Here is a 14,378-nt window from a genome sequence, read left to right as displayed (position 1 = left end):
GCACACACACACACACACACACTCACGCTTCTCCATTCACACATCCTCATGCGCTGTGGAGCTCGGAAGGATTTTCTCTTACCAGCCGGCTCTAACCAAATCAGAGATGTCTTTATCCGAATCAGAGTCTTTATCCAAATCAGAGATGTCTTTATCCAAATCAGAGATGTCTTTATCCAAATCAGATATGCCTTTATCCAAATCAGATATGCCTTTATCCAAATCAGAGATGTCTTTATCCAAATCAGAGATGTCTTTATCCAAATCAGAGATGCCTTTATCCAAATCAGAGATGTCTTTATCCAAATCAGAGATGTCTTTATCCAAATCAGAGATGCCTTTATCCAAATCAGAGATGTCTTTATTCAGATTTGAGATGTCTTTATCCAAATCAGAGATGTCTTTATCCAAATCAGAGTCTTTATCCAAATCAGAGATGTCTTTATCCAGATTTGAGATGTCTTTATCCAAATCAGAGATGTCTTTATCAAGATTTGAGATGTCTTTATCCAAATCAGAGATGTCTTTATCCAAATCAGAGATCTCTTTATCCAAATCAGAGATCTCTTTATCCAAATCAGAGATCTCTTTATCCAAATCAGACATGTCTTTATCCAGATTTGAGCAGGGATTAGAATGTCTCTCACGAGAACTCTTCTTCCAAAGTTTATAACTCGTATTGTGTGTGTGTGTGTGTGTGTGTGTGCATGTGTTTGTGTTTGCTAGGGTGTGCTAGAGAGTGAGAGAGGATGTGTGTGCATTTTTGCATATATTATAGGGGTGTGTGTGTGTGTGTGTTTGTGTTTGCTAGGGTGTGCTAGAGAGTGAGAGAGGATATGTGTGCATGTGTGCATATATTATAGGGGTGTGTGTGTGTGTGTGTTTGTGCTTGCTAGGGTGTGCTAGAGAGTGAGAGAGGATATGTGTGCATGTGTGCATATATTATAGGGGTGTGTGTTTGTGTTTGCTAGGGTGTGCTAGAGAGTGAGAGAGGATATGTGTGTGTGTGTGTGTGTGTGTGTGTGTGTGTTTGCTAGGGTGTGCTAGAGAGTGATATGAGGATATGTGTGCATGTGTGCATATATTATAGGGGTGTGTGTTTGTGTGTGTTTGTGTTTGCTAGGGTGTGCTAGATAGTGAGAGAGGATATGTGTGCATATATTTTAGGGTGAAACGCCTCTGCAGACTCGTATGTGAGAAATGTGTGGCTCTCTGTAATGAGATCATGTCCTGCATTCCCTCTCTGTTATGACCCACGTGTGTGTGTGTGTGTGTGCGTGTGTGTGCGTGCGTGCGTGTGTGTGTGTGTGTGTGTGTGTGTGTGTGTGTGTGTGTGGGTGTGTGTGTGTGCGTGTGAGTGTGTGTGTGTGTGCTTATGTTCTCATAGGCAGCAGCAGTGCAGGGCAGCCCAATGGAGAGTTTCACTACTTTGATGTGTGTGTGTGTGTGTGTGTGTGTGGGTGTGTGTGTGTGTGTGTCCTTATGTACTCCAAGGCAGCAGCAGTGCAGGGCAGTCCAGTGGAGAGTTCCACTACTTTGACGTGTGTGTGTGTGTGTGTGTGTGTGTGTGTGCGTATGTGTGTGTGTGTGTGTGCATGTGCTTATGTACTCAAAGGCAGCAGCAGCGCAGGGCAGCCCAGTGGAGAGTTCCACTACTTTGACGTGAGCTCGTTGGGGGCGGAGGAGTCGGTCACTCGAGCAGAACTGCGCTGGTACCGGAGGAAACAGCCCCCCCTGCTGGACACTGCACATGGGCCTCACCTCTACAAGGTGTGTGTGTTTGTGTGTGTGTGTGTGTGTGTGTGCGTGCGTGCGTGTGTGCGTGCGTGTGTGCGTGTGTGTGCTGGACACTGCACATAGGCCTCACCTCTACAAGGTGTGTGTGTGTGTGTGTGTGTGTGTGTGTGTGTGTGTGTGTGCTGGACACTGCGCATGGGCCTCACCTCTACAAGGTGTGTGTGTGTGTGTGTGTGTGTGCTGGACACTGCACATGTGCCTCACCTCTACAAGGTGTGTGTGTGTGTGTGTTGTGTCCAGGTGGACCTCTACGAGGTGTTGTAACAGTATGTGTGTGTGTGTGTTGTGTGTGTGTGTGTGTGTGTGTGTGTACGTGTCTGTGTGTGTGTGTTGTGTCCAGGTGGACCTGTACGAGGTGCTGGACAGTAGAGCCCACCCGTGGAGAGGGAACCTGCTCAGCTCCAGACTGCTGCCCACACACACGCAAGGCTGGGAGCTCTTCAACCTCACACAGACGGTGAGCACACAGTGTTATGTTGCCAGGTTGGGTTGAGGGCACAGTGTTGCCAGGTTGGGTTGAGCGCACAGTGTTATGTTGCCAGGTTGGGTTGAGCACACAGTGTTATGTTGCCAGGTTGGGTTGAGCACACAGTGATATGTTGCCAGGTTAGGTTGAGGGCACAGTGTTGCCAGGTTGGGTTGAGCACACAGTGTTATGTTGCCAGGTTGGGTTGAGCACACAGTGTTATGTTGCCAGGTTGGGTTGAGGGCACAGTGTTGCCAGGTTGGGTTGAGGGCACAGTGTTGCCAGGTTGGGTTGAGGGCACAGTGTTGCCAGGTTGGGTTGAGCACACAGTGTTGCCAGGTTGGGTTGAGGGCACAGTGTTGCCAGGTTGGGTTGAGCACACAGTGTTATGTTGCCAGGTTGGGTTGAGCACACAGTGTTATGTTGCCAGGTTGGGTTGAGCGCACAGTGTTGCCAGGTTGGGTTGAGGGCACAGTGTTGCCAGGTTGGGTTGAGGGCACAGTGTAATGTTGCCAGGTTGTGTTGAGCGCACAGTGTTGCCAGGTTGGGTTGACTGCTGCCCACACACACGCAAGGCTGGGAGCTCTTCAACCTCACGCAGACGGTGAGCGCAGTGTTGCCAGGTTGGGTTGACTGATTTCCGCCCAATCACCCGCCATCTTTAGCAAAACAACGCCCAATGACATTTTTCTCATAGAGAACCATTGAACTCAAAATCTGCCCAATCTGGCAACACTGTGAGCGCACACTACAACACTAATCACTAATCACACTACAACACTAATCACTAATCACACTACAACACTAATCACACAACAACACTAATCACTAATCACACTACAACACTAATCACTAATCACACAACAACACTAATCACTAATCACACTACAACACTAATCACTAATCACACTACAACACTAATCACTAATCACACTACAACACTAATCACTAATCACACTACAACACTAATCACTAATCACACAACAACACTAATCACTAATCACACTACAACACTAATCACACTACAACACTAATCACTAATCACACTACAACACTAATCACACTACAACACTAATCACTAATCACACTACAACACTAATCACTAATCACACTACAACACTAATCACTAATCACTAATCACTAATCACACTACAACACTAATCACTAATCACACTACATCACTAATCACACTGCAACACTAATCACTAATCACACTACAACACTAATCACTAATCACACTACAACACTAATCACTCAGTGCTGTCTATCCCCTACAGTATGTAAGAGTGTTTAATAGCAGTACTGACTATTCCCCTACAGTATGCACCATGAGAATAGTGTTTAGTCTCAACAGTGTGCAGAGTTGTACACAAATACTTAGAGTGGACATGACCCCAATAGTCAATAGTGCAGATGAAGACATGAACCCCAATAGTCAATAGTGCAGATGAAGACATGAACCCCAATAGTCAATAATGACCCCCAATAGTCAATAATGCCGATGAGGACATGACCCCAATAGTCAATAGTGCAGATGAGGACATGAACCCCAATAGTCAATAATGCCGATGAGGACATGACCCCAATAGTCAATAATGACCCCAATAGTCAATAGGGCAGATGAAGACATGACCCCCAATAGTCAATAGGGCAGATGAAGACATGAACCCCAATAGTCAATAGGGCAGATGAAGACATGAACCCCAATAGTCAATAATGACCTCCAATAGTCAATAGGGCAGATGAAGACATGAACCCCAATAGTCAATAGGGCAGATGAAGACATGAACCCCAATAGTCAATAGGGCAGATGAAGACATGAACCCCAATAGTCAATAATGACCTCCAATAGTCAATAGGGCAGATGAAGACTTGATCCCCAATAGTCAATAGGGCAGATGAAGACATGACCCCCAATAGTCAATAGTGCAGATGAAGACATGACCCCAATAGTCAATAATGACCCCCAATAGTCAATAGGGCAGATGAAGACATGACCCCCAATAGTCAATAATGACCCCAATAGTCAATAATGCAGATGAAGACATGAACCCCAATAGTCAATAGGGCAGATGAAGACATGAACCCCAATAGTTAATAATGACCCCCAATAGTCAATAGTGCAAATGAAGACATGAACCCCAATAGTCAATAGTGCAGATGAAGACATGACCCCCAATAGTCAATAATGACCCCAATAGTCAATAGTGCAGATGAAGACATGACCCCCAATAGTCAATAATGACCCCAATAGTCAATAGTGCAGATGAAGACATGAACCCCAATAGTCAATAATGACCCCCAATAGTCAATAGTGCAGATGAAGACATGAACCCCAATAGTCAATCGTGCAGATGAAGACATGAACCCCAATAGTCAATAATGACCCCAATAGTCAATACTGCAGATGAAGACATGACCCCAATAGTCAATAATGACCCCAATAGTCAATAGTGCAGATGAAGACATGACCCCCAATAGTCAATAATGACCCCTAATAGTCAATACTGCAGATGAAGACATGAACCCCAATAGTCAATAATGACCCCAATAGTCAATAGTGCAGATGAAGACATGACCCCCAATAGTCAATAGTGCAGATGAAGACATGAACCCCAATAGTCAATAGTGCAGATGAAGACCTGAACCCCAATAGTCAATAATGACCCCAATAGTCAATAGTGCAGATGAAGACATGAACCCCAATAGTCAATAATGACCCCCAATAGTCAATAGTGCAGATGAAGACCTACACACCTACCTGTACATTGCACAAATGCTGTTTAGTGTTGCTATGGCAGGTGTTGCTATGACGTGTCTTGCTATGGCAGCTGTTGCTATGACGTGTCTTGCTATGGCAGGTGTTGCTATGACGTGTGTTGCTATGGCAGGTGTTGCTATGACGTGTGTTGCTATGGCAGGTGTTGCTATGACGTGTGTTGCCATGGCAGGTGTCTAGGTGGGTCCAGAGCGGCGGCACCAATAACGGGCTGCTGCTGGTGGCGAGCCTGGCGTCGGGCCGGTGGGTGGAGGGTGTGACTGGCAGCGCCAACGCGCACGCACACACACATGCCAACGTGCCAGCCTACCTGGTGGTGTTCTCCCACGACGGCAAGAGAGCGTCCACTTCTGACCACTCCTCTCACGGTAATACACACACACACACTCACACATTCACACACACACTCACACATTCACACACACTCACACACACACACACACACACACACACACACACACACACACATACACACAAATACACACTCACACACACACACACATGCCAGACATCAAGACAAGTCCAGTGCGCGCACACACACACACACACACACACACACACACACACACACACACACACACGCATGCCAGTGCTCCTTAACCAGACATCAACACAAGTCCATTGCGCAATAGTGGAATTCTAGCAGTGCTGCACTGCTGCCATTAGCATCTCATTGCCTCTAAACGAGACCAGACGTAAACAAACGGCGTGTTTATTAACAACCCGCTGCGTGCGTGTGTGTTCCAGAGCGCGACGGCGATGACGTCATATCCTCCCGGGGGGGGCGGGACAGGAAGCGGAGGAGTGCGCCGGACGATGACGATGACGACTCGGCCCCGTGTCACAGGAAGTCGCTCTACGTGGACTTCCGGCGCATCGGCTGGTCCTCGTGGATCATCTCCCCGCGCGGCTACGACGCCTACCAGTGCCGGGGCGCCTGCCCGTTCCCCCTCGGCCACGCCGGCCTCCGAGCGTCCAACCACGCCACCGTGCAGGCCATCGTGCGCGCGCTGCGGCTCTCCAACGACGAGGGGGGGGGCGGACCTAACGAGGGGGGGGGCGGACCTGACGAGGGGGGGGGCGGACCCTGCTGCGTACCGGACGCGCTGACCGCCATCAGCCTGCTGTACTTCGACGAGCAGGACAACGTGGTGCTCAAGCAGTACCAGGACATGGTCGCAGCCAGCTGCGGCTGCCATTAGTACACACACACATGCACGCACGCACGCACGCACGCACGCACGCCACGCACGCACGCACGCACGCACGCACGCACGCACGCACGCACACACGCGCACACACACACACACACACACAGCTGCTGTACTTCGACGAGCAGGACAACGTGGTGCTCAAGCAGTACCAGGACATGGTCGCAGCCAGCTGCGGCTGCCATTAGTACACACACACACACACACACACACACACACACACACACACACACACACACACACACAGCCTGCTGTACTTCGACGAGCACGACAACGTGGTGCTCAAGCAGTACCAGGACATGATCGCAGCCAGCTGCGGCTGCCATTAGTACACACACACACACACAGATGCAGCTGCCATTAGTACACACACACACACACAGATGCAGCTGCCATTAGTACACACACGCATGCACACACACACACACACACACAGCTGCAGCTGCCGTTACACACATGCCTGCACACACACACACACACACACACAGCTGCAGCTGTCGTTACACACACGCACGCACGCACACACACACACACACACACACACACACAGCTGGCGGCTGCCATTAGTACACACACACACACACACAGCTCCTGTCAGATGGATAAGAACTTGAACGAAATCACACACCTGTTACAAAGCAACAGCATCAAGAGTCAACCAATACACTCTCATCGATGATGCGTGTTTCTGTTTCCACATGATCATTTATGAAAAAGGATCTATGTTTATGAAATGAGAACCAAAACAGGAACTATGTTTGTAAAATGAGAACCAAAACAGGAACTATGTTTGTAAAATGAGAACCAAAACAGGAACTGTGTTTGTAAAATGAGAACCAAAACAGACAAGTACACAATGACGACCACATGATGGCGCCACCAGCGCATCGTGAAATGTTCTGAAGACTGCAAATTCAAATCTGGATCAGGCGCTCAAACAGGCTATGGAGCACAAGCAGGGAAGACGAAGAGCATCCAGACGAAGAGCATCCAGACGAAGATCATCCAGAGGGAACAGACGAGGGTCGTGGGAGGTCGGCTGTCTCTTGCTCACAAATCAGAGAGAAAAAACGAAGGATTTGGTCTAAATAGACTGGTTAAACATATAAGATCAGATTTTTGTTAAATGGTTTCTTATTTTACCTATTTTTATTTATATTTATTTATTTTTATTTATATTTTAGCCTTTTAGAAATATGATGTGGAAGCTTCCCATTTACATTAGTTGTCTTTTTTTTCATAATTGGAAATAAATAGTTATTTATTTGTCTAGGTACTCAGCTCAGTGTACTATATTGTGCAGGTTGTGTTAGGTTACTAGAGGTAGACGGATGTAACTACAAGTTAAAGTTTAGGTTTGAAAAATAATTACATTTCATAATTAAAAGGAACGAATGAACGAGTAAAATGGTATGAATAACAATACATTGATTGAAATAAGAAGAATGTACAAATTGCAGTGCAATAAAAAAAAACAATATCAGGTATTGCGGTCATATATCTTACTCGGGTGCACCCTTATCAAAGTTCTTAAATATTCAATATGATCTTTCAATGTTTCAAACAAATAAAAATGAATATTCTTCATAGTATGTGTGTGTATCAATTCAACAGAGTATTAACCAATCAATATAAAATGATTGAACAATCAATAATCAATCAATTGTGTCACAATCATCAGTTCAGTTCATTCAGAAGTCATCAGGGAGGGTTAAGTCAGGGAAGAAGTCCACTACTCTCACGTGTCTCAAGATAACGCACCTATTTCACCTTTCTCTGTACATGAGGTCAATGTGAAATTGATAAAAAAAAAAGAAAAAAAAAAAAGAAGAAGAATAGAAAAAACATTCAGTCCTCTGGCTGTTGAAACTTAACAAATCATGAATAGTCATCACTATGAATAGTCGTTACTATGAATAGTCGTCATAATGAATAGTCATCACTGTGAATAGTCGTCATTATGAATAGTCGTCACTATGAATAGTTGTCATTATGAATAGTCATCACTATGAATAGTCGTCATTATGTATTTCACTGTAGGCCATTCTTTATGGCAGATGCTATTTGCACCCATGGTGCAAATTATGAACATTACTATTTACACCCGGGTGTAAATAGTGTATAATCAACAATGCTATTTACACCCGGTGACCCGGGTGCAAATAATCAACAATACTATTTACATCCGGGTGTAAATAGTGTCTACAATCAACAATGCTATTTACACCCGATGTCTAACATCCATGTACACTGTCAATAGGTCTGTGTATTTACCAGCTCTACAGTAATTTAGTTTTTAACAGCTTTTAGCTGTTTCGCCATGTCTGGGTTAGCGCTATGGTGATTATACAAATAGGCTGATGAGTGGTCATGTGGTAGCTTGATCAAAGGCAAGCTACTGTAGTTCAAAGAGTTGTTTTCTTTTTTTTTTTTTAAGTATATTTTTTTGGCTTTTATGCCTTTAATGATAGGACAGTTGAGAGAGACAGGAAGTGAGTGGGAGAGAGCGTTGGCGTGGGATCCGGAAAGGACCACGGGGCGGGAATCGAACCCGGGTCGCCGGCGTGTGGTGCAGGTGCCCCAGCCAGTCGCGCCACGGCTGGGGCCCAAAGAGTTGTTTTCTGAGTTGTCTGCCAGGCAGCGCTGTCACTGTTGACTTAAAGGCACTTAATCCTACTCCTAACCAACCCTAACCCTAACCCATGACCCAACCTTAACCCATGCCTAACCCCGCCTTCCACGCAGCGTTGGGGGCTCAACACACAGAGAAACCTTTCTACTCACAACTACTGAAGCCTACTTCTACTCAGCTGTACTCATAACTGAAATAAATCTAGTCAATCTTTGACAGGTTCAAAAAGCACAAACTCTTATTTGCCGCGAGGTAACGTCATCTAAGAAAAGAGAGAGTCGTTCGTAATTGGCATGCAAAAAAAAAAAGGCTCTACTTCAACTGAGATTCAAAGCCTGGATCACGGATTTCCAACCCAGTGACATCCCCACTACACTACAACCCGTTGGAATAATGTGTGAGAATGCTAATATTTCAAGGGGATTGCTAGGTAACGGTAAACAAACTAAAAGATTGTGTTTCTTGATTTTGCTTACAAACGGACGATTTTACCCGTTCACTGAATAAAGTTTATGGAAATTAAGCACCACTTTCTCATCTAAAATACTGTTTAAATAATCCTAAATGGTTAGATTAGGATTTAGGCCATCTCCTGCCAAGATAGTCCTGCCAGGGTTAGCGCGCAAGCAAAATGTTTTTTATTGTTACGTCACAGGGTGTAAATAGCTCAGCTGTGTGGCCAAGGCTATTTGTACCCAGGGTGCAAATAGACACTCCAATTCTTTAATCAGTTCACCTTGCATACGTTTTCAAAATCAAAGACTGGTTGGTGTTCTTTCTGCATTGAAATGACTTTGAGAAGATCAATGAGAGAGTCATGCCTTAAACTTGCGCCATATTTATCAATTCATTTTGCACAAGAAAATTATTCAATAATTCCATTTGGTCAGGATTTTTTCCTATTTTAAGTTGGTGTCAACCAACAATGAAAAAAATGCTGTCTGGCTGCCTTTCAATGTCCTTTTCATCTTCCCACCCGTTAGCATCCACCTCTCAGCTTTCTCCAACCATTCATCCCAGCGACTGGGCGAAATAGTAAACAAACTTTCGGTAGAGAACGCAGGTTGGGTAATACCAAGTAGTCGGTGGGCGGGGAGGTACATTACAGATTATTTAAAACATGGTACTATCTTGCTGGAAAATGAAAAGAATAAAGAAAACGAACAAAAGTTATTCATTCAGAATATTTCATATTTAGTTTAATCTGAATTATGTGATGATATTGGGGGGGTTATAATAGCTAGATATGATTTTTGGGGGTGTCATGACCCCCTGTAACCCCCCCGCAAATTACGCCTATGACAACTATGCACAGATACATTCAATTGTAATGAAATTATGATAGATAGATAGACTAGACTAGGTAGACCAGACTGTTGCCCACATAACAAATATTAATTCAAGGCCAAACATGGATGTATTATATTCACAACATAATGTTTTACAGATATTTCAGAAGTGGTCATCAGACCATTTGGGTTCACTGTATGATAATTAGACGAGCCTGGAACCCTTGGAAATCCTTTGTTTGAATATGAGTAGCCGTATGGCAGCCATTTTGCAGCTTCTGCTCATATCCTGGCCTTACAGTGTATTACATTAATAGAATTCAAAGTATTACATAGTATTCATAGTATTACATTCCTAGAATTCAAAACCACATGCACCTTGTTCCTGTTGAATTTAGGCTGCGAGCAGTGTCCAAAGGACAACACCAAAGACTTTACTGCGTCCCCTGCCTGCTTTCGTATGCAAATTGGGAAATAGAAACAGCCGTGTTGAAATGCTCCAATCTGAACAGAGCTCAGATAACACGTAATAGGCGCCCATCCCCCTTTAGATACACCCCCTCTCATTTGCATACCTTCGATTAATAATTCTTGTTAAACTGCTCTTACGATGCTAGTATCTAGATATGTGGTCTATGGCAGAGACGTTGTAATGCTAGCGTTATTACAGCTAACTTTGGAGAGTTACTATACTAAGAAATGTACTGATAAAACTTACCAATCTAACACATTCATTCTGTTGGGGAATCTGCTGCACTTCATCTTCGTCAGAACCTTCTTCTGACTCAGTTTATACATGTACGGCTGTATTCCTTATTTAAATCCATTGTTGATAGCTTTATCAAAGACTTTGGCTTTATTTACCAGCAGTAAACGTAGTTTCACTTTGCTCTAGCTTCAGACCGGTGGATTGAGCCAATCAACTTTCAGGACATATCGGCCAATAGACCAATCAGCGCGCATCTTATTTGAATATTCATGAACTTGCTGAGTGGGCGGGAAAAACAAACTGTTTCATTGCAAGGCTTATTTATGACCTTGTATTAGGCGATCTAGCAGTGCTCCTGGGGCGTTTTCAGCCCCACAAATTTACATATGACATTATTTAGGCTCAAAGATCAATTTGTAATGGTCAAAAAATGCGTTCTATGACTCCTTTAATATGGTAAAGTGTAACTACCACCATGAGATTCCTTCAGCCTGGCAGTGAGGGTTTAACAGTAAAAAAAATCAACATTCCAGTTGCCATAATGTTTAGTAGACTAAAATAGCCTTGCATTTGCAGTTTCCATAGTGATGAAAGAAAGAGGAAGTTGATCCTGAGAACAGACAGTGCTCATGGGAGGGGGAAGTGTTTTATTGGAATGGTTCACAAATGAAGCGGAGGCATCTCCGCTTCACCAACGATACTAAGTCATTCCAAATATGCGTCTTCAAAAGCCGTTTCAGAAAAAATGACAAGTGTACAATATTGCACACTTCCACATAAGTAGTAAAATGAGCCATAACTCTCATTAGAAGGAACTTCCACATCAACACTCAAACGTGTCAGCAACCGTAGAGAATACGATTAAAAACAAACATTACTAATGTCTGCGTCCTGAATTCATTTCAAATAAAGCGTTTTTTTAATTGCTTATCAAAAAAACAAACATTGCTAATGTCTGTGTCCAGAGTTAATTTCAAATAAAGGGTCACGCATCACGCATGTGTTCAGTAACACAGAAAAATGTGCTTGCTGAATTCAAGGCAAAAGTACAAAAATATGCAAAAGCAAATTTGACATTGTTCATCATTTAAAAAACAGCAACAACTGAGCCAGTGTGCTAACACACACATCCTTCATTCATAAAGAAACATTTACAATCTCATTGTCCAGCTCAACTCTCAGCATTTACAATCTCATAGTCCACCTCAACTCTCAGCATTTACAATCTCATAGTCCACGTCAACACACAGTACATTTACAATCTCATAGTCCACCTCAACACACAGTATATTTACACGTCTTCCACGGGGAAACCAATGCTATTGCTCGAGTGAAACGGTTACAAAGAGGGCATATCAAAATCAACTGTCAACATCAATCCCTGAATTCAAATGCTTTCAATCTTACACAGATCAACATACACACACTGTTCAGATAATCGATCTACCACATTCTCTTCCTCTCTCTCTCTCTCTCTCTCTCTCTCTCTCTATCTATCTATCTATCTATCTATCTATCTATCTATCTATCTATCTATCTATCTATCTATCTCTCTCTCTCTCTCTCTCTCTCTCTCTCTCTCTCTCTCTCTCTCTCTCTCTCTCTCTCTCTCTCTCTCTCTCTCTCTCTCTCTCTCTCTCTTTCTTTCTCTCTCTCTCTCTCTCAATTCAATTCAATTCAATGGGGCTTTATTAGCATGACCGTTAAGGCACAGTATTGCCAAAGCTACAGGGCACAGAACGTACCAACATATAAAACATCAAGACACATATTACATGAATCAAATGGGAATTTGATTTGAAATCTCTCTCTCTCTCTCATCTCATCTCACACTGTCCAGCTCCTCTTCTGGCGTGTGATCCTCGGGCATGTACGCTGGCTCTATGTTGTGCTTGTTGTGCACAGAGTCCTTCAGCCACCGGGTGGCGCTGTTGTTGTCGTCCTCGTCCTCCGTGTCTCCTGAGCGCGAGCGCGAGCGCGGCGCGGAGGCCTTGGCCGTGGGCAGGGAGGAGACGGGCACGTATGCTGGCTCTATGTGGTGCTTGTTGTGCACAGAGTCTTCCAGCCACTGGGGGGCGCTGTTGTCCATGGAGGAGACGGGCACGTATGCTGGCTCTATGTTGTGCTTGTTGTGCACAGAGTCATCCAGCCACCGGGTGGCGCTGTTGTCCACGGAGGAGACGGGCACGGGCACGAAGCCGTGGTACACCACCAGCGACGGGTGGTTCAGCATCTCCACGGACGAGGGGCCCGACGGGTTCACGGCGCCCTCTGCTGAGCGTACGGGGAGCTGCACGTAGCTGCGCGTCTCGGGGTCGAAGAAGGTCCTGGTGGCGGTCACCTGCACGGGCATGTCCACCACGAAGTACTGGCCCGACTCAGGGTCCTGCAGCAGCCGACGCTGGGTCACGGGGTACGACGGGGGGGGCAGCAGGCTCGACGACGACGAGGGGGGGGAGTACGCGTGCTCCGAGCTGCTCTGGCGCATCGTTGAGGGGGGGTGTGTGTGTTCTGAGCTGCTCTGGCGCATCGTTGAGGGGGGGTGTGTTCGCTCCGAGCTGTTCTGATGCATTGTTGTGGGGGGGTGAGTTCGCTCTGAGCTGTTGTGATGTGTTCGCTCCGAGTTGTTCTGATGCATTGTTGAGGGGGGGTGTGTTCGCTCCGAGCTGATTTGATGACCGGTAGAGGAGTGGTGTGTGTGTTCTGAGCTGTTCTGACGCATTGTTGAGGGGGGGTGTGTTCGCTCCGAGCTGTTGTGATGCATTGTTGAGGGGGGGTGTGTTCGCTCCGAGCTGTTGTGATGCATTGTTGAGGGGGGGTGTGTTCGCTCCGAGCTGCTCTGGCGCATCGTTGAGGGGGGGTGTGTTCGCTCTGAGCTGTTGTGATGTGCAGTTGAGGGGGGGTGCGTTCGCTCCGAGCTGTTCTGACGCATTGTTGAGGGGGGGTGTGTTCGCTCTGAGCTGTTGTGATGTGCAGTTGAGGGGGGGTGCGTTCGCTCCGAGCTGTTCTGACGCATTGTTGAGGGGGGGTATTGGCGCTCGGAGCTGATTTGATGATCGGTAGAGGAGTGGTGTGTGTGTTCCGAGCTGTTCTGACGCATTGTTGAGGGGGGGTGTTGGCGCTCCGAGCTGTGTTCTGAGCTGTTGTGATGCATTGTTGAGGGGGGGTGCGTTCGCTCCGAGCTGTTCTGACGCATCGTTGAGGGGGGGTGTGTTCGCTCTGAGCTGTTGTGATGTGTTCGCTCCGAGCTGTTGTGATGCATTGTTGAGGGGGGGTGCGTTCGCTCCGAGCTGCTCTGATGCATTGTTGAGGGGGGGTGTGTTCGCTCCGAGCTGTTGTGATGCATTGTTGAGGGGGGGTGCGTTCGCTCCGAGCTGCTCTGATGCATTGTTGTGGGGGGGTGCGTTCGCTCTGAGCTGGTGTGATGCATCGTTGTGGGGGGGTGCGTTCGCTCCGAGCTGCTCTGCGGCAGGAAGCCGTTGAGGGCGGGGGGGC

At 46.0% G+C, this 14,378-nt stretch overlaps 1 protein-coding gene and 1 long non-coding RNA gene across 2 annotated transcripts; one reads left to right on the top strand and one right to left on the bottom strand.

Moving 5' to 3' along the window:
• Nucleotides 1–1,482: 1,482 nt before the first annotated feature.
• On the top strand, nucleotides 1,483–6,244 carry LOC134077611 (bone morphogenetic protein 2-like). The gene is made up of 6 exons (XM_062533314.1): nucleotides 1,483–1,525; nucleotides 1,616–1,770; nucleotides 2,038–2,052; nucleotides 2,138–2,254; nucleotides 5,215–5,410; nucleotides 5,790–6,244. Exons 1-6 carry the CDS (start codon nucleotides 1,483–1,485, stop codon nucleotides 6,242–6,244), a joined length of 981 nt encoding a protein of 326 aa, XP_062389298.1.
• A 5,269-nt stretch (nucleotides 6,245–11,513) lies between these two features.
• Nucleotides 11,514–12,467, bottom strand: LOC134076012 (uncharacterized). The gene is made up of 2 exons (XR_009938511.1): nucleotides 12,158–12,467; nucleotides 11,514–12,087 (listed from the first exon to the last, which is right to left on the bottom strand). It is a non-coding gene; the product is annotated as an uncharacterized LOC134076012 (long non-coding RNA).
• Nucleotides 12,468–14,378: the final 1,911 nt, after the last annotated feature.

This window comes from Sardina pilchardus, chromosome 3 (genome assembly GCF_963854185.1).
Source record: "Sardina pilchardus chromosome 3, fSarPil1.1, whole genome shotgun sequence".
Lineage (NCBI taxonomy): Eukaryota > Metazoa > Chordata > Actinopteri > Clupeiformes > Clupeidae > Sardina > Sardina pilchardus.
The sequence above is the reverse complement of the archived record's forward strand: the minus strand, read 5'-3'. Positions and strand labels throughout refer to the sequence as shown.